Source organism: Choloepus didactylus, chromosome 3 (genome assembly GCF_015220235.1).
Source record: "Choloepus didactylus isolate mChoDid1 chromosome 3, mChoDid1.pri, whole genome shotgun sequence".
NCBI classification, from domain to species: Eukaryota; Metazoa; Chordata; class Mammalia; order Pilosa; family Megalonychidae; genus Choloepus; species Choloepus didactylus.
The window spans coordinates 10,245,296-10,269,751 of record NC_051309.1 but is presented as its reverse complement, the minus strand read 5'-3'; the positions used below and the strand labels follow the sequence as shown (position 1 = coordinate 10,269,751).

The 24,456-nt window shown below is 38.8% G+C and overlaps 1 protein-coding gene and 1 long non-coding RNA gene across 3 annotated transcripts in view; one reads left to right on the top strand and one right to left on the bottom strand.

Annotated features, from left to right (window-relative positions):
• CLNK (cytokine dependent hematopoietic cell linker) overlaps positions 1 to 24,456 on the top strand; it is a 232,644-nt gene that overhangs the window by 42,020 nt on the left and 166,168 nt on the right. The window contains exon 2 of one of the 2 annotated variants that reach the window (XM_037829402.1): positions 7,125 to 7,177. In XM_037829402.1, coding sequence (XP_037685330.1) covers positions 7,125 to 7,177 — 53 coding nt within the window. Of the gene's footprint in view, positions 1 to 7,124; positions 7,338 to 24,456 lie in introns of both variants that reach the window. The other variant, XM_037829401.1, reaches the window with a different exon arrangement.
• Positions 7,621 to 24,456, bottom strand: part of LOC119529227 — a 44,360-nt gene continuing 27,524 nt past the window's right edge. The window contains exons 3-4 of the long non-coding RNA XR_005215829.1: positions 14,172 to 14,321; positions 7,621 to 8,333 (exon numbers count right to left, since the gene is read on the bottom strand). This is a non-coding gene — a long non-coding RNA (uncharacterized LOC119529227). The remainder of the gene's footprint in view (positions 8,334 to 14,171; positions 14,322 to 24,456) is intronic.

Genomic DNA, 24,456 nt, shown 5'->3' with positions numbered 1-24,456 from the left:
CTTTCCCTGAGGGATTTCAAACTCAACTTTTATCAGAGTTCCCAGCTTATGACCTGCCATATGGAATTTGGACTGGCCAGTCCCCAAGGGCACATGAGCTGATTTCTATATATATTCCTTCTCTATATTCACACACACACACACACACACACACACACACATATTCTGTTTCTGTGGAGAATCATGACTGACGTAGTGTTCCATTGGCACCTTTTATTCTTGTATTAGATACAGATACATATTTAATCTCACTCCATTGGACTCATTTACAACACTATGTAGAAAACGCTCCATTGCTATCAGCTCAGGTGCTTGCTCTATGATCTCTAGATCATTAGAGTCTAGAATATTCCCAGCACATAGTAGGTCTTCGATAATGTGTGCAGAGTAAATGAATAAATTGCACTTCATACAACTACTGTAGGAGCCTGGATTTTAATTACTCGTTACCTTTAGATATAGTCTGCTTTAGTTTCCTAGCTGCTAAAACAAATACCATGCCACGGGTTGGCTCAACAACAGGTTTCGGAGGCTAGAAGTCTGGCTTCCACCCAGGGTCAGAATCTCCTAGCTGGATGTTCCGTCACATGCTAATGCACACGGCAGCACCTTCTCCTTTCTCTTCTGGGCTCCTTTGACTTCCAGCTTCTGGTTGCTCCCTCTGGCTTTCTCTCTTTCTCTCTTTCTCTGTGGGCGTCTCTATCAGGCCTCCAGTAATAGGATTAAGACCCATCCTGATTCAGTTGGATCACTCTTTATCTGAAGCAACCTCATCAAAAAGTCCCATTTACAATAGGTTCACACCCACCAGAATGGATTAAGAACATGTTTTTCTGGGGGCCCTTATTGGTGGAGCTATATAAATGAGCTGACCCAGGGGGAAGAAAGAGAGTGCAGCTGGGAGTGATGTTTTGAAGAGGAGCAAGCTTGCTAGAGAGGAACGTCCTGGGAGAAAGCCGTTTTGAGGCCGGAGCTTTGGAGCAGATGCCAGCTGCCTTCCTAGCTAACAGAGGTTTTCCGGAGGACATTGGCCATCCTCCGGTGAGGGTACCCAATTGCTGATGTGTTACCTTGGACGCTTTGTGGCCTTAAGACTGTAATTGTGTAGTGAAATAAACCCCCGTTTTATAAAAGCCTATCCATCTCTGGTGTTTTGCATTCTGCAGCATTAGCAAACTAGGACAGAATGGATTAAGAACATGTTTTTCTGGGGTACCTAATGCCAAGCACCATATGGTCTGATAGAGAAATTGGTGCTTGTCGTGATTAGCAGCCTTTTCCACTCTCATCTACATTATATATGTTGAACTCAGAAATAACTCTGAATACATAGAGGATCCTTTATGGGCAGTGGCAGTTCCTGAATTGCTATTTAGGATGAGCTTGGGAGTACAAGTTGAGTGTAAGTGTGATTGCTTGGTTCTTTACCTGAAAGTAAGAAAATGTCAATGAGCTGTTTTGGTGAGTGGTGCTGGACAGATGAGCACGGGGACCAGAGGGGACTGAAGTTCTCACCACCCATCACCTTCTGCCTCATGCCAATTAAAGTACCTGGGACAATTTAAAAATATCAATAGTGGGACAGTTACAAAGGGTGTAACTTATGTGTCATGGGAATACCCGAAGAAGAAGAAAGAAAGTAACAGAAGAAATATTTGAAGTAATAATGGATGAAAATTTTCCAAACTTACTGACAGACACCAAATCACAGATCCAGGAAGCTTAGAGAACACCAAGCAGGATAAACACCAGCAAACTCTACACCTAGGCAAATCATATTACAACTGCAAAAACAAACAGACAAAAAATCAAACATGAAGGAAAACCTTGGAAGAAGCCAGAGAATGTTCTATGTTGTATGTCTTCTGTATCCAGATTGTTGGTGGTCACATGGTGCATCAGTTTTTCAAAAACTGATGGAAATATACACTTAAAATTAGGGCACTTTATTGTATATAAAATTTCTCTCAACAAAGGGGGATAAATACACACACACACACACACACACACAAACACACATGCATATATGTGTCGACACCTGAGCTCCATCCCAGACCAACTGAATCAAAGTTTCTGGGGCATCATTATTTTTTAAAGCTTCCACATCATTCTATAGGATAGACAGGCATCTCATTCAATGCTTGCACCATCAGTGGTCCCGAGCAGTTGGTGAGCCCCTTCTTCTTTTGGAGACTGAAACCTGAAAGTAATATTAGGCACTTAATTAATCTTAAAGTTCAACTGACTTTTAATTCCTCTTACTTACCCCACATCTTTGCCATCTCATTTTCTCAGGTAATCTTAGCCAGAACCCTACAAGAGAACTGTTATGTTATCCTCATTTTACAGATAAGCAAACTGAGGCTTAGAGCTGGTAAACAGTCGTTCAAATACATGGCTAAAAAGTGTTGGGGCCAATGGTTTTATATATGTGTTATAGAGTGGGTTCCTTGCCTTCTGTGATTATTGGTTTGGTTTTTATAGAGTAAAGGTGGTGACGTAGGTCATGGAGCATTCTGGGGGCAAGAGACTCAAAAAGGCATTCAGTGTCCATCTGCCTCTCTTTGGAAATACCTCAAGAAGGGAAGGGCCTTGTGTCTTCTACAATATATTAACTTCAGAAAACCCATGGACATGAGATATTTGTTGACCAACTCACTCTCCCCACCACATCCTTTACAAAGTGACTAAGATCAGATAAGTGTGAAGATCCACAGACACTCTGAGGAGAGCAGAAAGCTGTTTGCCGTGTGGCGCCCCTTCCGCTCTCCCTGGTTGATGAGTCGCCTGGCTGACTCATCCTCTGCTATGGGTCACTAAGGCCCCAGATTTTACTTTGTAAATGCCAGAAATTTGGGGTTCTCTTTATGATGTTTTTAAACTCCTTTTATACAATAGATCGTTTGCCTCTCTCAAACACTGCAAGTAAAATACCTTTTTTTTTGTTTAACTTTTGTTAAAATTTTAAAATACAAGCCTAAGTGCTGATATTTCAGGTCAAATAATTTACAAAGGTTGAAGTTTAAGGCAAAAGTTAATGTTTTCCCCTTCAACCCCCTCCCATGCCCATCCCTGATGGCCCGTGTGTCGGCACTCTGGCACAATCTTCTGGGATTTTGCTCTGCAAGGACCTCTATGGGAAAAGACAATAAAATGTAAGAAATGTAATGACATATTTCTAACTTGTTAAAGATATTTTTTGTACCAAATGTGGTTGGATTATAGATTTTTAAATAGAACTCTTTTTTGGAATCTTTGAGCCAGAAAAGGCCTACTTGGCCAAATCTGCTCATTTTTCAGGTGAAGAAGGCCCAGAGAGTTCCAAGGTCTTGCTCAGGGCCACCATGAATGGCAGGGCCGGGCTGGAGAGCAGCTTTCTTACCACCATTTGAGGCCTCCAGTCGGAGGCAGTAAGCCTTGTAGGGGTCCTGTCCTGTGTCATGAGGTTCTCTCAATCTATACGTAAGAGCCGGCCAAAAGCCAGGAAATAAAGATTGTTCCCTAAAGACTGAATTATTTCAGCACATTTTAACACAACTTCAACATCGCTAACTAATACATATGAAGGAATGAAGTAGTTGTACAAGCACATACCTTTAAGTGGAAGATGTTCCTAAAGGGATGGGGGCAGGGGGCACTACATTTTTCCTGCCTGGCCATAATCAAGTAATACAATCCCTTTAAATATCAATATAAAAAAATGGTGTCAATAACCCTATATACCCAAATATAATGTGACTGATGTTGAAGCAACTTGCAAACTTTGCTTCGTTACACAAGTAATTATCCATGTCATTAGTATTTGACAGTTTTTAACACATTTTCACATATATCAGTTTATTTCACATTTAAAATGACTCTGTAATTTGACTGTTATTAAAGAGATGCTTATTTGGTACAAAATTTATATGCTCTGTAGCACACTTTCTAATATAACCTGTATAGTCAGTTTATTTAAACATGGTTGCATGGAACCTAGAATGGAGAATGAGATCTTGTTGTTCTGTACAGGTTAATGTGATACCCCAATGCACCCCAGAGTATTTTGGGCAGAAAATAAAAAAGTGTTTGCAAAGTCCCCTTGAGGGACTGAGGAAAAAATGTGAAAATATTAAACTTACTCACCAGCAAATTCCTGATATTACCACAAGCATTAGGGAATCCCAATTTAATAAGTCAAGCTCTTGATCTTGGGGCTTGCCCATATGAAACTTATTCCTGCAAAGGAGAAGCTAAGCCTACTTATAATTATGCCTGAGTCACCCCCAGTGAACCTCTTTTGTTGCTCAGATGTTGCTTCTCTCTCAGTCAACTCTGCAAATAAACTCACTACCCTCCCCCATATATGGGACATGACTCCCAGGGGTGTAAGTCTCCCTGGCAAAAGGGAAGGACTCCCAGGGATGAGACTGGCCCTGGCATCATAAGATTGAGAAAGCCTTCTTGACCAAAAAGGGGAAAATACATGAAACAAAATAAAGTTTCAGAGGCTAAGAGATTTCAAATAGGATTGAGAGGTCAATCTGGAGGTTATTCTTATGCACTCTATGGATATTCCTTTCAGTTTCTAGTTTATTAGAAGAGCTAGAAGGAAATACCTGAACCTGTTGAACAGTAATCCAATAGACTTGATTCTTGATGATAAGTGTGTAACTATATAGCTTTTATGATGTGACCATGTGATAGCGAAAACCTGGTGAATGACACTCCCTTTACCCAGTGTATGGGCAGATGACTAATAAAATAATGACAAAAATATATATATAAATAATAGAGGGGGATAAGGGGCATGGGATGGTTTGGGTGTTCTTTTTTATTTTTATTTTTTCTTTATTTTGGAGTAATGAAAATGTTCTAAAATTCATTGTGGTGATGAATGCACAACTATATGATGATACTGTGAGCCATTGATTGTATATTTTGGATGGATTATATGGGATGTGAGTGTATCTCAAAAAAATGTGTTTTAAAAAATGACACTGTGAAAGAAAGATAGGGGTGCTACCATTTATGAATGAGAGAGCCGCAGTGCTCCTTGAAGGCCACACAGCTAGTTAGCACTGGAACCTCAGGCACCTGAACTTGCAGTCCAGGACCACTCTGGAGTCGTGCTATGCACTGTTTATGTTATACTGATGAAGGTTGGAGCCCTCTTTCCCGTACCCAGGGAGGAAACCAACAACTTCCAAAGTAGGCCAGGAACTAGACACTCTACACGCCACCTAGAGAGGAGCCTCAGTGGATGTAAGCCTAACAGCCAGCTCCGCTTTCCCCTCTGGCATTCACTAACCTAGAAGCATAGACAGGGGTATGTGACTATGGAAGTCAGGGAAGACGGGGCTTAGTAAGTTTCCTGCCATCCCTGGCACAATATCACACAATTCAAATCCAAATCCCATCCCTTGGCATTCAGGGTATTTGACAAGCAGAATCCAAAAGGCTTTCCCAAGTTCTTTACCAGCTACTACCAACCCCCAAGAGGCTGCCCAATGTGGTCCCATCCAGCTGCTCAAAGACTCTCTGATATACAATACATTCTGATGTCCCCATGTCATTACATGTGTTCTGTTTGCCTGGGATGCCTTCCCTAATTCTAATCCTAGAAGACCCAGACGCTAGACCCAGCTCAAGTTTACCTTCTCTGAGAAGGTCCCCTGCCCCTCCAAGGCACAGTTAGGATATTTTTCATTTTGTTTTATATGCACTTGTTTACACAGCACTTTGATAACAGCTAAGATCGAGAGATACAGAAATTGTATTATGTATTGAGAGCAGAGACTATGTCTTATTTGGCACAATGGTTCCACAAAGTAAGTCAACAAATGGTCGTTGGATAGATGGATAGATGGGTAGGAGGTTAAATGGATGATAGAATGAACTAGAAGTACCTAATGCTCAGTGACATGCAATATGTTCACTGGCCAGGAAATGGGATTTCTGAGTCCTATGGAACTGGGTTCTTACTGTAGCTGGGTGATCTTGGGCATATAATTTATCCTCATTAGGCCTCATTCTCCTTAACTTGGAAACAGTGTGAAACAGTGGCTTGCTGGATAGCTGTTTCTGCCTTGTAAATCCCCTCTGTACCCCACTACACTCATCTGGGAGTCCCAAGAAGCTGATGGATACAAACTGTATCAATGGATTCCCTGTTGGGTTTGGCCAATGGGGACCACACCACGAGATCCAGGGCAGGAGGAGAATGAGATGGGGACATACATCCCACTCACCCCAGCTCCCTCCCTGCAGGCCCCTCAAACTGAATTCCACTGCTCCTCTTTCCACCCAGCGCTGCCTCTGGGCCCCAGTGTCCACTCCCTCCCTGCCCCTCCAGGCCCCAGTGTGGAGACAGCACCCTTTGTTCCTACTCCCAGTTACTTCACTGTCCTTTGCAATTTCCCTGAGCCCTATCCACACCTTTTAAACAGTCTCTTTACTAACATGTTCTCAAATGACCCAATTTGAGGGTGCCATCTGTTTCTTGCTGCAACCCTGACTGATACAGAGGGTGATATCATTTACACCACCGAGGGTCTTTGCGCAAATTAAATGTAATCATTGCTGCAAAGCCCTTATTGAATGCTGCCAGGGTCTTTGCAGCTAATTTATATGCTTAATTGGGCCAATGATCCCTCCTATGGGGGCGAATACAAAGCTCAAATACAGTGCTGCATCCCATGCGAAGATAGTATATAAATGTACCTTCCAATAAATATTTCATTGAAACTTTGAGATGAAAAGCTTCCCATCTCCCACCTGCTCTGGTGAGCCTGTGGATTCCCCGAGCAGGGCCAGCCAGGCCGGGGCTAACGTGCCCTCGGTGTCCAAGGGAAGCACACAATTGCACGCCAGGGAAAATCAGGCCCCGTGTATGTTTGCTCAACTCCCCGGGGCAGATGGGATGAATGCTGACAGAAAGAGGACAGCACGCCAGGGAAAAAAATCCCCTTCCCTACTCGTGTTCCAAGAATAAACCAATTATCGACCTGGATTGATTCTCTTTCCATCGTTTCCTCTAAGCTGGCACCTGTACCCAACTTTAACAAGAAACGACAGCGGCATGTTCACCAGAATTAAAACAGCATTTGTAAGGTCCAGTAATGAGTTTGCTTTTGTTTCCACAGGCTGAGTTGAAGATTCCCCTTATTTGCCGGATGCCGAGAACTATGAACAGGCAGTGAGTACTGCGATATTCCTATGAGCCCTAATTTCCCATCTCCTACTGGGGAGAAGAGTCAGATCCTGGAAAACCAGCCAAGGAATGGTCCCAATGTGCCCACCGTGGGAGGGGGATTTCCAGTTTCAAGGCCAAGGCTGAGATGCGAGGGCTTGAGAACGTGAGTTTGGTGTTTGGAGAACTCATTTTCTAGTTACAGTGTTTTGAGTGGGCCTGACACTTGTTCTCACCTAGCGTGGCTGTGGGTTGGTGGGGGGAAAATGTGTTGGGTACCAGGATGCCAGAGGGGCTCCCAGAGATGCCATTGTTGCTTCACATCCAGATGTGTATGAATATAGTAAAAAGTTAGCGGGCTTCAAAGTTTTAAGAAATATTGATGGTGAATAAGAAAAAAAGACCTTTAAATTGAGAAAATGTAATCTATAATTTTAAAATCACTTTACTTATGTGCTTTATTTATTTTGCCAATTGGAAAGGTAGCATCGCTTTTCCCCTCCAGTACAAACCAAGAAGCAGCGCAACAGTGCTAGAAAGAACAGAGCTTCAGAGTCAAGCAAACCTAGTTTAAATCCCTTGCCTGGTTATTTTATAGTTATATGATATTTGGGAAGTTCTTAACTCTCTAGATAGCAGGATCTAGCTTCAGGAAGGAGGATCACCTGGTTTTCCAGGTAGAGCTCCAGTCCCAGGCTGAGCCTCCAGGTGGGCACTGGGTGCAGAGCTGGTGTCCAGAGAGATGCAAGAGAGCTGTGAGTGCCACAGCAGCCCCTCCATCCCCGCTGCCCATAGGCACCAAGGCTGGGTGACCTGACACACCGCTAGGCCCGTGGGATGGCAAAGCCAGAGCTTGTGCTTTTCCTCTTGCCGGGAGAAGTGTAGCAGGCAGCTGCTACTGATGCATGGTCCACAGATGGGCTTCTCGCCTGACCGGGCATCTGACTTATCTGGCATCTCCACTCTTCTCCTTGAACCTGTTTTCCTCCTTGATCTTTACAGCGGCGCTGAGTGGCAGGCATCACTAACCGCCCCGAGCTTTAGCTTTCTTGTCTTAGTGACTTGTCTGGGATGGCCCAGAAAGCAGGGGTAGATCTGGGGCTGGAATTCAAGTGTGCCTGGCTGCAAATCCAGTGCTCCTTTATCCCAGCACTGCGGGAAGCTGGGGAAGACAAGGGAGGCAAGACTGTCAGTCAGAAAGGGTTGGTGTTTTTGTGGTTGTATAACAAACAGGATGAATTCTCAGACCCAAAGTTATGTTGAGAATAAATGTGGAAAACATTAACTTCATTCTAAGATAAATGGATAAAAGGTCTGGGGTGATGGAATAAACAGTAAGGCAGTCTTTATTTCCAGATCCACACCTCTTCTTGGGGGCGATGTGAGGCTATTTGATAATTCAGCACTGTTTACTATGAGTTTCCATCTGATTTCTAGTTGAGACCTCGTAACCTTTGAGATTCTACTCTGTGCCAATGGCCTCCTCTATAAAGAGAGGAGATGTCCCCTGTCAGGAGGACTGTAGATGATTTATTGTTTAGTCAAACAGTTTGGCCTCTTGGAGATTGCTTCTCGTCAAGCTTTCTAAATGGTAGCTTTATTATTTCAGCTTTAGAGTCACCTCAGTTTCAAAGCTGGCAGAGGACCAGAGAAAACCATCATAACTTCACAAACATAAGTTTTCTCCTCTTAGGATATGCCAACATGGAGCCCACACATATGACTCTTCATACCTCAATATTTGGAACCTGTCTTTCTAAATAACTTCTCTTCTTTCCCAAAGCTCAGGGCACCCTTTTCCTCACCTGATTTTGACCTCTGAGACTTCTTCATCAATCCCAAAGTTTCCCTACCCTTATGTAGTTCTGAAATCCCAATATTCCTAAGATGAGCATTAAAATTAGAATCTCCCTCCAATACACATGCACACCAAAGAGAAATCCATAAACTGGTACCATATAAATGAAAATTAAGCTACCCTATTATTTTAGGTTCCGAGGTTGCTCAAAGCAAATGTCATGAAATGGGTTGAGTTTAAAAAATGGGAATTTATTCACTCGTGGTTTTGAGGCCAGGAAAATGTCCAAATCAAAGCATCAAGGCAATGATTTCTTCCCAAAGACTGGCTGCTAGCAATCCTTGGCTCCTCTGTCACATGGCAAAGCACATGGCAGAGTCTGCTGATCTCTCCCTTCTCTTCCAGGTTTTGGGTTTTACAGATTACAGTTTCTTACTTCCATGGGTTTCTCTCTGTGTGTCTGGCTTTCATTCTCTTAAAAAGGACTGCAATAAGAGAATTAAGACCCATCCTGATTGAGGTGGGTCACACCTTAACTGAAGTAACCTCATCAAAAGGTCCTACGTACAGTGGGGTCACACCCACAGGAATGGATTAGATTTAAGAACGTGTTTTTCTGGGGTACGCACAGCTTCAAAGCACCAGACCTATTATACTCCATTTTCATTCTCAATCTCATCATTTCATGCCCATTGTTTCCTCAACTGCCATATTTTGTTGATCTAAAGGCAGGCTGCATCAGCAGTTTTGGCATTACCTGGGAGCTTGCCAGAAATATAGAATCTCAAACCCCACCCTAGACATGCAGAATTAGAATCTCTATTTTTGCAAGATGCCCCATGCCATTTCTTCACCTGTCAAAGTTTGAGAAGCACTGGACTAGTACAGTGGTTCCCAATACCTGGTTTCCTTCCAGTATACTTGAAAAGTATCTACCATAGTTGCTGAAATAGTGAGGGACTCATAAAGAGCAGCACACATCAGCCTTTGCATAAGTGTAGTTTAGAAATGTTCCCCCCACCCCACCCCGCCACCACACACACAGAGTTTTGTTGCTGGTTTTTCTGCTAGGCCTTGAGGGTGAAGATCCCTTCCTCTGTGAAAATCATTAGCCCGGTTGTCTCAAGACTGCAGTGGCTATGAAACCCGATTGAACATCATGAGGAGAGGAAGACTCAAATGAACAATTTTATTGTCCTCCCCAGACCAAAGAAATCAGAATCCTCCTAGGGATCTGGGCTTTGGTATATTTTTTTAATCTTCAACTGAGCCTAAGATGCAGCCAGGGTTGAAAAACGCTGATCTAAGGTTTCTTATATTTCTATAACCTGAATTCTAAATGTCCTATGTATCTGTGACCAAGTCTTACAGTCTCATTGGGACCTTTTGCAATGAATGAATGAGTGAAATGGATGAGTGACATACATATATATCATATGTAAATATATATATGCAGCCATAAGTGTTTACATATGTGGACATATACAATATAAGTTAAGTATATGCACAGGAATTTGTGTATAAATACATCACTTCAGTTAAAGGCATCTACTGAATTTACACTACTACTCTATGCCAGGAATTGGGCTAGGTGCCTCACATAAAAGAAGGAATAACACCTAGTTCCTGACCTCCAAGAACATTAGCTATATGTTAAGCAAATCTTTTTAGTATTATGTAGAAAGTGATGGGAACGCTCTATAAGAAGAGCTTGTAAGAAGGGGCCCCAAAGTCATGATTCTAAATTGCTTCCAAAATTATTAGCAGCTATTTCATATTGATACCACACAACAAAACCTACAGCTTCCCTAACAATCACCCACATGACATAAAGCCACAGCCCTCACAGCATATCCACCCTGTTAGAGAAGAGTAGTCAGACCTTCCTGATACCCCATTAAACCATCAGGGCTGAATAAAGGAGTCTTGGGGTTTAATTTCCAGTATCTCTTCATCATTCTGGACAGAACTGATAAGAACCTCAGTGCTGTGATTCTGAGTGGTTTTGGAAGAGACCAAAGTCACAAGAGTGATTGCTTCTAGGCCCTTTCCAGTAAGCAGCTCCTACCCAGGGCAAGCTCCCTTGGGAACTCAAGTAGAAAGATGCTCTAATCATCCCGGATTGGGAGACTGATGTAAGGAGCAAGTGTCCTCAAAGTGTCCACTTTTAAATGAGCTACAAAGGTAGAAAAGTAAACTGGCATTGTTCCTTGTTAAAATAATTCCCAGTCCTGATAGTAATTTTAGAAAATTTACAAAAGTACAGAGAGAATTAAAATCACCCAATTATCCTAGTACCTGGAAATAACCACTATTTTATTGCAAATTTCTTGTGTTTCTTTATGTATGCACATAACCTTTAAAAATTTTAGGAAACCTACTTTTAAAACTCATAGTGTTTTCCATCATTTATTCAATAATATTGAGTTATGAGCATCGCCTCACATTATTAACTATTCTTCAAAATCTTGATGTTTCCTGGCTACTTCTTAAATAAGGTTCACAATCCCTTACCCGTAATTCCATAGTTAAAAGGCTTTGAAATGCTGAAAGGTTTCCACAACTAATTTGACAGCAAAATATGACCTGAAATTTGAAATACGTATGATCCTTACTTATCCCATTCTGTGGGGACGTCTACATATTTCACTGCAGGAAGATTAGTATAATGACCAGGTGACCAGAACCTACCCAGGATATTACATAACACACCATACAGGTACCCTATTACCTTTCTAAAACCCCATATATTCTGAATTCTGAACACACCTGACTCTAAGGGATGTGGATAAGAGAGGGTGGACCTGTGCTTTATCTAGTGGTTCATTTCATCTTGCCCTTGGTGTTGGACATTTGATTTGCTGCCTTTCAAGTTTTATGGGGCAGAAACGTAACACTTGATCCACTAGGTGCACTATCGTTGGCTGTGTCACTATGTTCTCTAGCATGCAATGCTTATATGTGCTGTCATAAGGAACACAATCACACCCTGATACTCTTATTACTTCATAGAAGCACAGATTCAATCGAATGATTAAAATTAGAGCTCTAGAGCTAGAAAGAGTCTTAGAGTTATGGAATTCAAGCTTTCACATGTGATTGTGAACCCGTTGGCAATAGCTGTGTGAGGCAGAATTGAGGCTCTTCTTAAATACTCTCAGGATGAAGAGCTCACTGCCTTCCAGGAGAGTTAGGAAACTAAGAAAGTTCCCCTTTGTGTTGGCATCAACAAAGCCAGCTTCAAGGCTATGTTAACCACTGACCCCTCACATTTTCCTAAGCAAAATACTGATCCTTCCCTGCAATGCTTTTCTCATTTGAATTCAGTTTTGGTTATGAGAGTGAAAGGGTGACGAGAACAAGCCAGGTACTTTGCTGGTCGGTTTGCATGAGGATCGGCGTTTTCTGGCTGCTCAGGAGTTATGAACGCCCTTCCATGGGGCGACATGAGCCCCACCTTGGGGTACCAACTCTCCCCAATTCAAGCCACATCTCTCTGACTCAAAAATCCCTGATCTTTGTGCCATATTGAACAACTTCTAATGATTAAGGACACTATACTTTGCCTTATCAACAAGACACATCCACTAAATAACTTTATTGCTTAGTAGAGGCATGTTTTCTCCTCAAAACCTTGAACAATAAAGTTCTTTCAATCACTGGAGGTGGCCTATTAGAAGCTTTTCTCAAAAGGCCCAACTCAGTGCCTGCCACCAAAAAAAGATGCCCAACACATGACATCTTCCTCTCTATGAATGACAAATCTCCATGAAAACTCCAGGCCATTATTTTCCTTCTTGATACGTGTGACCAGCCCCTGCCTTCAACCTCAGGGAGTGCCTTCATTTTGATTTGCAGGAATTAATAAGTGTAAATCCCACTGAATCCAGGGGAAATAAGAAGCAGTAATTTGGGCACCCTGAGATCAGAGTCCTGCATCAGCTGAGTATTTCAGCATGGCTTCCCTCCTGGTAACCCAGAAGTGATTATGAACCATCTCTCAGGCCAACCAGTTCTGTCCTCTGATGCTATCAAAGTCACATAGCCAGGATTCAGCTTTATAGTTGGCTGGTAATTAAAAAGCTACAAGCTGTGAAAGAACATGGTTGAGGTGTGGGGTTGGGGGGCAAGAGTTGCCAGAGGTTGGAGACATGGACAGAGATATCTTTTTGGCAGCAGCAGGAGGGTGGCCCCAGGGACTCATTGGAGATAGAGGGCATTGGATGGAGGATTTTAAGAGAGCCTTCCTTCCCTCTTAATGGCAAAAGTGCCAGCTGGTGATGGAACCAGCTGACTTAACTAGCTTACAGCCGCTTGGGAAACTTACAGTTAAACAAATTTAGTCTCCTGCTGATTATCCATAAGGTTGGACTTTTCATGATTATGGCCCTTAAAAATGTCACAGAGAAGAAGAATGGTGGTTTATTTTCATATTTCAGCTTATTGTTATCATAAAAGTAACATACAGTCATTGCAGAAAATTTTTAAATACAAAATTATACATAAAGAAGAAAAACCAGCACCAATAATCAAACTGCTAAAAACTGGTCAGCATGATTGGTTAGTTCTTTTTAGACTTTCAAACACAACTATGGGTCCTATTTTGGTTTTTTTAACTTAACAATATATCACAGGTATTTTCCAATGTTGCTAAAGTCATTTCTAAGCTACTCAATCTTCCATCATTTCAGAATCCTATATTTTATGCTACTCCACTGCTGGAAAACAATACAACTCATGAACTAAATTGACTAACTCTATTAATATAACCAAGTCAAAATATTAAGATGTTGTGTTTTATTAACTGGTGATAAACAAAACCAGGGGGTTTCATGAACCAAGTGAGTGAGTGGGAAACCTGAGCCACAATGCAAGTTACAATAATTGTGTAGTATTTCATTATATAAATGAATAGAGAAATTGGAAATAATGTTCAGCCTTTATGATTGGGTAATCTTTGAAGGTCAAACCTCCAGCCACTTAAATATCTCTGCCTACGTATGTCCAACATTCCCATACAGATAAGATACAGGAAGAGTTGAAAGTTGACTTCATGAAAACCTTTGGTCATGTCCCAATGAACCCGATATCAAAATGGTAAAATTATTTCCAAAAGTTTTGGATGGTTAATATTTGGGACCAATATCAGGAAGTCTTAGAAAATGTTGCCATTGGAAAGAGAAATAGGAATTTCATAGATACCTGGCTGCCTGGAATTCCAGAATTCTTCGTGAAGAGAGTCCAGGTCACAAATAAGAGCAGAAGAGTCCTGATCACAGGCTAAGTGTCAAGTAAATAGGTAGGCAAGCATCCCACTTGGTTCTTCATTCTTGCCTTTCATTCTTTGTTATTCTGGAAAATAAATACTTTTCTGGGCTTTTAGAAGTTTAAATTAAAGTCAACATTTTTTAGCTCCCGTAGTGGGGAGGCCAAATGTTCAGTGATTAAGAATGAGTTTTGTAGTGATCTGATAAGGATTAGAATATCAGCTCTGCTACTTATCTGCTGTAACATTTTAGGCACACAGCCTCTCTGAGACTCATTTTTCCTGTTCAGTGAAAACAGTCATAGTGACTATCTCAAAGATTTGAGAGGACTAAGTGTCTCACTGTGTGTGATATTTAGCACTGTGTGCAGGACTTAGGGATCATTCAATGGGTGTTGTGACAGATTGTACTTTCTAAAGATGGCCTGGCAATATCTCTACTGCAATGTGACCTTGATGTCTAGAGGTGATATCTAGAAGTGAATCGATTTCTCTACCTCCTGGACTTGGGTGGGCTTGTGATTGTTTCGACCAATGGAATGTGGCTGAAAAGACACTGTCCCAGGTCTGGGCATAGTTTTTAACTAGCACGATAGCTCTGCTTCATGGCTTTTCAAAGCCAGCTACCACCAAAATGGTATGCTATGGCCGCCATGCTGTGAGAAGCCCAAGCCATGAAGAGAAGCCCAGAAGGAAATGCCCCATGGAGAGAAAGGGAGGCTGAGGAGCACCGGGAGCCACGCATGAGGGTTAAGAAGCTTTCTTGGGCATTCAGCCCAATTCAGCCTTCAGTTAACCAATTGAATGCAATGGCATGAGAAAACCCAAGTGAGAACCACCCAGCTGAGAACCAGGAGAGAGAAAATAGGTATTTTAAGTCACTAAGTTTTGAAGTGGTTTGTTATGCAGCAAAAGATGACTGGACCAAATATGGTCTGCTATTTTTATCTTCATCACTGTTAGTACATCGTGCAAGGCCCTTTGCTGTTAGATATTCAGGATATTATTTGGAGAATTATATGACATGAACTTGAAAAAGGAAAGTCACTAAATTTAGCAGTAATAGTGGGCAAGCAGGATGCAAATAAGGAGTCCTTTTCTCTGAGTGTGTGCAAAGTGCTAAGGGACAGAGAGGAATAAATGGTTATTCTGTTTGGGAGCAAATACTGGGGAAGGGCCTGTGGATATTGGAGGAGCAGGTGACACTTGAGCTGAGCTTGGAGAATGGGATTTTACCAAGCAGCAAGTGGAGGAGAGAGTGGAGTTAGATTTTCTTAAATAATTACAGCAGCTGGAAAAACTCTTATCAGGATTTAATGTAAAGGGTAACATTAAATTGACTGATAATTTGACTGTTGTTGCTTAAAAACTGACTGTAAGTAATTGGAGAGGTAATTTCTTGACTACTTATGATGGATGATGAAATTTAATTTCCAATTTCTCTTTATCAGCAAGGGAAAGAAGGCACTGCAATGCATAACCAGAACAAGGAAAAAGGCCTGAATTGGGGTGACAATTTTAACAATCCCATGTTGGCAGGATGGATTCTGCAGCTGGCAATGCTGCTTTGCACAGGGTGAAATTAGAGGCATTTGTGCTGCCGTCCTTTGCTGTTGTTTGTTTAAATAAAGATTCTTTGAATAATGCAAAGTCTACATCCAATTCAGCCTCTGTCAACTTTGCTAAGGGTTTCATCAGCAAGGACCCAAGAAATCTTACAAGAAAGACACATGAAGTCTTTCTCTGCCACCTTTGGCTAGGCTTTATTGTCTTTATTTTTTTTTTTAATGTAATTGCTTTAAATATTGATTAGATATAAAAGAGTATTTATAAAATATGTATAAGGTATAAAGAACCATAAAACAGTTCACATGTATATCCACTTTCAGTTTTAAAAATTACCATTATTTTTAAAGTTTCCTTTGAACCTCCTATGATCACAACCTCTTTTCATCTACCTTGCCCCCCACGGGGAGCCACTATCCTGAATTTTGTTATAATCCTTCACTTGCTTCTATTTTTACTTCTATATATGTTTGTATTATTAAAAACACCTTGTCTGGCTGTGCTTGTTTTTAAACTTCAGACCGAATACTATTGGTATTTTGCAGCCAGATTGCCTGTTTTTTTTTACAACTGTTTCTGCCATTTACTAGCTGTGAAATCTTGAGCAAGTTAGTAAACCATACTGTTCTTGTTCTCAATCACAAAATGGAAATAAGCTGTATTACCTACCTCATATTGTTCTTGCAAGGGTTAAATGAGCTAATTTACAGAAGACACTTAAAATAGTGCCTGGAACATAGTGCCAGCTGTATATGTTTTTGCTCTACAATCAGCTTTATTTCTGCCCCAATTTATGTTCCAAGAATTGATCCATGCTATTTTGGGTAGCCATAATTCCTTCGTTTTCATGGCTATGTAATATTCCTTTATGTGACTATAATACTATTTATTTATGCACTGTCCAGTCAATAGACATTTGCATTATCTCTTGGGTTTTAATTTGCATTTTGTTGACTGCAGATGTGGTTAAACATCTTTTCAGAAATTTATTAGCCATTCAGTTTTTCTCTTCTTTATAGTGCTTATTCAAATCTTTTGCCTATTTTTGTCAGGCTTTTTGTTTCTTTCATGTTGATTTGCATGAGTATTTATTTATCCTGTACACTTTTCCCGTTTGCGACTTTAATTTACATTTTCTTTTTATGTATCTTTTGGTGACCATAATTTGGAGGTAGTTGAGCAAAACAAACTTTTCTTTAAGATTTGTTCATCTTGTGTATTGTTTCAAGAAGTCGTCTTCCTCGTGAGGTCATTGAGATAGCTTCCTGTTTTCACTACCACACATCATAAATTTTGCCCTTCACTTTTAAAACTCTAATCAGCCTGGAGTTGATTAATTTGTGTATGATATGACATAGGGGAGATTTTTTTCATAAAAATAAATAATTTACTCAGCACCATATATTTCCATCCCATCTCTGCTGACTTGCAGACTTCTCTGTTATAAATCAAATTTTCATATACAGGTGGATCTTTCTCTGGGCTTCCTAATCTGTGACATTGAGTAATGTATCTACTCCTATGTCAATTATACAAGTCCTAATTGGTGTACCTTATAGTAATTCATGGCAATTTATAGTAATTCTCCGGGAATTTATACCCCCCAGCTTGTGTGTCAGCAGTGAATTGTTCTTTACTGTACTCTTTAATGTTAATGTTAGAATTGGCTTATTAATACACACATACAAAGACATACACACAGAAGCTTTAGGGATTTTGATTGTAATTACTTTGAATCTATAGATAAATTTGAACACAAATGACATCTTTACAACTTGAGTTATCCGTTCATGAACATGTTATATCTGTCCATAAACAGAGAAAGAGAAAAAAAATTCTGCAACCCATTTCAAGAATGTTTTATGATTTTCTCCCCAATGGAATGGACTTGAACATCTTTTAATAGACTGGTTTCTAGACACTGTACATATTTTAATGACATTATAAATGTTAAGATATCAAAATTTCATTTTTTCATAGTTTATACATAAATTTTATAAACGATGTGTACAACAAACTTGCTAAATGTTTTATCAGTTCTAATTATTTGTCTGCATACTCTTTGAGGAATACTATCTTCTATAAATATTTGACTTTTATTTCTTCCTTTCCATTTCATATATATTTTTTACTTGCCTTACTGCACTGGTAGGGCCTCCAAAACAACGCTAAATTAAAATAGTGACAGCAGGCACATTTGTTTAAAATCTTAAAGGCAATGCTTTCGATATTTCAGCAGAAAGCATGAGGTTTGTTTTCAGATTTTGGTAGTCTTCAAAGATCAGCTAATAGATTCCAGGTTGCCAAGAGTAACTAATAAATTTATTCAATATATTTCTGTTTATTGAGATGATTATATAATTGCTCTCCTTCAATCTGTTAATGTAATTATTTACACTAATGGATTTTTGAATGTTAAACAAAACTTGAATTTGGGGGATAAATCCAACTTAGCTTTGGCATATCATTAGTCTTAATATTTTGGTGAAATGAGTGACTATGGTCAATAGTGATATTGGCCTGAATTTCCTTTTTTTTTCCTTTTTTTTATGCTCCTTGTTGGATATTGGTAGCATGTTTGTGCTGCCTCAACAAATGTGTTAGGAAGTAATTCCCAATTTTCTGTTCTCTGTAAGAGTTTGTGTAACAGGGGAATTATTTGTTCCTTTACCAATAAAGCTGTCTTGGCCTGGTATTTCCTTAGGGGAAGTTTTTTTAACTGTTGATTCAATATCATTTTTGGCTAAAGAAAGATATTTAGTTTAATGATTCCTTCGTGAGTAATTTTTGTGGTTATTTATTGTTTCTAAGTATTTTTTTCATTTCAATATTTCCATAATTTTCTCTTATCATTTTAATTCTGTTGTGTGTATAGTTATGTCGCCTTTTTCTCATTTCCAATTTTGTCTGTTGGCACTTTTCCTTTTTTCTTGATCAAGCTTGCCAAAGGCCTACAAATTTCATTAGTCCTCTGTATTGTAATTTAGCTTTCTATTCCATTAACTTCTGCTCTTACCTTTAGTATTTCCTTCCATCTGCATTCTTGGCATCAAGCTTTCATTACTTTACTGATCCATTAAGTACAGTACTTTGGTAATTAAAGTTTAGATTTTGTTATTTTCTAATATAAATATTTCCACTATAAATTTCTGCATTATTTTTCATTATTAAATATTTTTAATTCTTTGACTTGTAACTTACTAATTTCCAAATAAATTGTTTTTTTAATTATCTTGTCACTACTTTTTACCCTAACTGTACAGTGGTCATAGAACATAATCTAATGCTATTATTTTTGAAACTTATTGAAAACTACCTGTATGTTCAAATATAGGTAAATGTTTGCAATATTCCATGTGTGCTTGAAAAGAAGGTATATTCCACCACAATTTAATGCAGCATTAATAAACGTCCCTAAGGACAATTTTGTTAATTATAATGTTTTGACCTTCTATATTCTAAATGACCTTTTGTCTTTTTATCCTATCACTTATGAAGACTGAGTATAAAAAACATTTCATATGGTGGCAAATCTGCCTCTTTCTCCTAATCATTATTGCAAATATCTATGTTATATATATGTTATTAGGGACATAGAATTTTCAAATTATTATATCTTCCTGTTGAAGTAATTATTTTGTTATTATATAGTGATGCTCTTAGGAAAAATGCCATATCCTAAAAGCTCATTTTGTCTGGTATCAATATAACCAAATCACCTTTCTTTTAGTCAGTATTTTCATGAAATATCTTTTACATCATTTGATATTCAGACTTCCCTGTTATCTTTCAGCTATCTTTGTTTTATTAGAATAAAATTCATAATCCAGCTATATGCTGTTAATATGTCTTGAAAACAGTATATAGCTGGATTATGAATTTTAATCTAATAAAACAAAATTGTCTTAACAGAATTAACTCCATTTATAATACTGTAATTGTGAAATATTTGGATTTATCTCTATACTGTATTTTGTGCTTTCTATTTGTTCCTCCTTTTCTATTTTTGTTTTTGTTTTTTGTCTCCTCTTTTCCTTCTTTTGGTTTGAGATGTTTATGTGTGTCTACAGATTACTCGTTCACAATTTATACACTACAGTTGCTATATATTTTAAGTCTATGTTATTTATTAACCCCTTAAGACTATTATTATTATTTTAAATGGTGTCCTTGAATATTTACTCAAATATTTACTATATCCTTTGGTCATCTATCCTTTTTATGTATCAAACCTTCCATTGAGAATTACTTCCTTTCAGTGTGAAGGTCACAATTTGGAATTGTCTTTAGTAGAGGCCTACTGTAATAAAATGCTTTTTAGTGCCAAAAAGTTCCTTTGTTTTGTCCTGATTCTTAAAATGATATTTTCATTGGACATATAATTCCTGCCTGATATTTTCTCTCAAAGCCATAGTTATTTTTCTACACATTTTTGCCATATATTGCAGCTAGTGAAAGTCAGTTATCAATCTAACATTCTTTTGAAGGTAATATTCCTTTTACCTCTGGATGATTTTAGGATCTTTTCCTTGTCTTTGGTTTTCTGCAGCTTCACTAAATGCAAATTTATCCTACTGTGGATATTCTCTATCTTGAGGTTTGTCAACATTTCTGAAAAATTCCAAGTCTTTGTATCTTCAAATATTGTTTTTTCCCGACTCTCTCATCTCTTTCTATCTATACTTCTATTTACATGTGTTTTAGAACCCCACCTTCTAGTCTTCAGCTCGTAACCTCTCCATTTTTCCAATTCTTCTCTCTCTCCTAAATTCTGAACCAATACAGTTGACCCTCGTTATTTGCACATTCCATATTTGCAAATTTGCCTATTTTCAAAAATTTATTTGTAACTCTGAAGCCAATACTCACAGCACCTTCACAGTCATTTTCAGACATGCATAGAGCAGCAAAAATTTGAGCCACCTAACATGCATGTTCCCAGATGAGGTTGAACAAAGCAATTCCCTGCCTTCTTGTCTCAGCTCTCGTACTGGAAGCCAGCGTTCTTTTGGCAGTATGTTTACTGTTGTGTCTTCACAGTTTTGTGCTCTTTGTGTTGTCTAGTGTTCCTAAGCACGAGAAGGCTGTCATGTGCCTTATGGAGAAAATCTGTTAGATGAGCTTCATTTGGGCGTGAGTTATTACACTGTTGGTCATGAGTTCAATGTTAATTAATCACCAATATGTGTTATATAAGTTGCATTTAAACAGAAGCACACTTGAAATAAGTTTATGTATTGCTCTATTGACAATAGTTTGTGACCAGAGCCTCACAGGAACCTATCCTTGTATTTCCTCTAGGAAAATTGGTTCATTATTCACTAGTTCATTATTTGCAACCATTTAACAGAGCATAACTACCTCAAATAATGAGATTCCATGGCGTCAAAGCTCTATCTTTCAGCTAATTATTTAATTCTCTTCAGTTGTGTCTAAACTATATTAAACCCATAATATAATTATTTTTCCAAATCTACTTGGTGGTTTTTATAGTCTCTTTTTTAATTTCTTACATTAAAGCCCTTTCTTTTTTCTTTAAACATAATACACACACACACTTAGTTTATGTACTTTGCTGCATGATTTCAACACCTGAATTTTCTGAGCAGCAGGTTCTGTTGTCCATCATTTCTTCTAGCTCTCACTTAGCTGCTTTGTTATCTTAAGGGTTTTCTGATTTTGTCTGTGCACTCATATTTCTTAAAAATTAATTTTTTGGTTAAAGGTGGGATCCTCTAGAGAGGCTTTTGTTTGCTTTTGTCAGGTGCCTGAAGGAACTACTAAACCAGGGCTTCTTTGCACTAAATTCTCAGGCTGAAGGTTTTGCAGACATATGCTGCAAAACCATGTGTGCCTATGAATTCTGAGGGAAAAAATTTATCCCTCCATTCTGCACCAATTTTTGAGACATGCCTTTTCCTCTTACTCCCCCAGGGTTGGAAGCAGATTTATCTTTAAATCACATGTAACACTAGGAGCATAAGTATTTAGTCTCCAGTTTTATATGGCAATGATGTTTCCCACTACACTCTCCCCTAAGTAGAATAACTGAGCCTTGTTTCAAGTCCCCCATGTTTTGCAAGACCATGAAAATCAAAGACCACTTTCCTCTGTGTTAACAATGCCACTGAGAAGAGAGCTGGCTGCAGTGCTCTACTTACCACTTTTGAATTTTCACCTTGATTCAGATTTGGGGCTCTCTCTAAGTATTCCTTATTTTTGCTAATTCATTGATCACAAAAATAATGCACTTATTTGTGTTTTTTCACTTTTCTATTAAAGGTTTAATTCATTATAATGCAAGAAATAAAACACATTCTCTATAAGTACTTCAATTTTTTTGAAAATTTGTATTTCAAAAAATAGAAGAAAAAATAATTTCATGTTTTCACTTTCATCAATGGTTCACTTATTTTTATATAAAGAAAAGTAAAATATCCTTGAGGTCAGGGTATTCTCTGCTTAATGTGAATCAACAAAATTTTGCAAATGTTCATTCAATGAACATAAATTAATCTTTTCCTATATGCCAAACTTTGTGCTATTTGTATTTGTATATATTATCTCACTAGATTTAATCTTTAGAGATGATGGATTTGAGAACTACCTTATGTGGAGAGTTGGGAAAACAGTATCAGAGAGCAGTTGATGGACATTTTTGCCTACTATATGCCCAGAAGTTTTGATACATGCATATATTACAAATTAATCTTTATATCTATGAATGAGTAAACAAATAATTAAAACGTTAATAAATAAATATAAAATAGATGAATGGCAGCATCTGTTGTGGAATAATCACGGAGTTAAGGGCTTAATAAGGTTTATGCCAGTTATTAAGATTAGGAGACTTGACTATTGTCATCTTTATGTGCCATAGTTTTCCTGATCCATAGGAGATAATAATCTTCTACCTTGTTCCAGTATGTTAATGCTGCCATTATGCAAAATACCAGAGAATGGATTGGCTTTTATAAAGGAGATTTATTAAGTTACAAATTTACAGTTCTAAGGCAATAAAAGTGTCCCAAATAAGACATCAACAAGATGTCACCTTCACTGAAGGAAGGCCAATGGCATCTGGAAAATGTCTGTTAGCTGGGAAGGCACATGGATGGTGTCTGCTGATCCCAGGTTGTGTCCAGCTCCTCTCTAAGCTCTTGTGTGTTCTTGGTTCTTTCTCTCAGGACATTACTCTCTAAGCACCTAGGGGTCCTGTCTTAGCACATTCCGGGACAAACTCTGAGCTAAGAGCTTCATCTCTTAGCTAAACGTCCTTCTGTCTGCATCTTCGAGCATCCCTAAGTGTCAGCTTCAGTAAGCATGTGTGACTCATTTTAAAGGACTCCAGTAAACTCATCAAGACCCACACTGAAGGGGTAGGGCCAAATCTCCATGGAAACATTCAATCAAGAGGTCACATCCTAATCAACAAGATTAATCAATCTGCCACCTCAAGATTGCATTAAGAAATATGGGTTTTTCTGGGGGACAAAATATATCCAAACCAACACATACCTCCTGGACTAAAGAAAGGCATTAAACAAGATAATATATGTTAAAAACACCAATGTCAGATCTCTCCCTCCTCTTAATCAATCAAGTTATATTCAGTAACTTAGCTGCTGTGTGATTTTCCCCAATACTCTACTAATGATAGCTAGTCATAGCATTCTTTCTGGAAAAATTCCCTTAACAAAAAGGGAAGGTTGTAGTGATTTTTGAATCCTGCTGAGAAAGAGATGTCCATTTAGGCTCTGCTATTTTTTAATGTGCAAAAAAAAGAAGAAGAAAAAAAGTTGCGCAATGGTGTATATGGCCCAGGGTTCAGCAAATTATGGCCTACAGACCCAAAAGCCAGATTTTGAAGGACTGCAAGCCAAGAGTGGTTTTTATATTTATAAATGGTTGGAAAAATCAAAAGAAGAGTAATATTTCATAACACATGAAAATTATATGAGATTCCAATGTAAATGTCCATAAATAAAGTTTTACTGGAACACAGCCATGCTCATTCTTTTACATGGCTGCTTTCAACAATGGCAGAGCTGAATAGTTGTAACTGAGACCTAATATATTTGCTCTCTGCACCTTTAGAGAAATATTTTTCCTTTCCCTGGTATAGCCTGATGTGGAGAACGAGGCATGGAGGAATGGAGAGAAGAGGAGGGCTTGCTCCTCTCACCAGCTTTTGCCTTTTTCTTGCATGTAGAACTTACAGGTGTTCACGGGCAAATCAAACAAAATTGCCTGTGACTCAGAGGACCTCAAGTACCCTCTGTCAAGTCATCATTACTATTTATTACTCCCTAGGATCAACTTTATACAAATGTTCCCATAGCACCTGAGTTGAGCCCCACATTATTTTCACAGCCATGGATTTGGCAACATGAAGAAAATGCTGAACTCAGGTTCTTGACATCAAGACCATGTTTAGGAAATATAACATCAAGACAGCCTTCTGCCCAAGAGAAAAGATGGCCCTTGAATTTGAATCACAGCACTCAGTATCTTTTGCTCAGTGGGTAATACTGGGTAAGAGACTTTAACTTTTCTGAGCCTTAGTTTCCCAATTTGTAAATGGGGCTACTAATCAAATATCTATCTTTCATAAGATACAATTAAAATATGTCTATCCATTAATTAGAAATATTA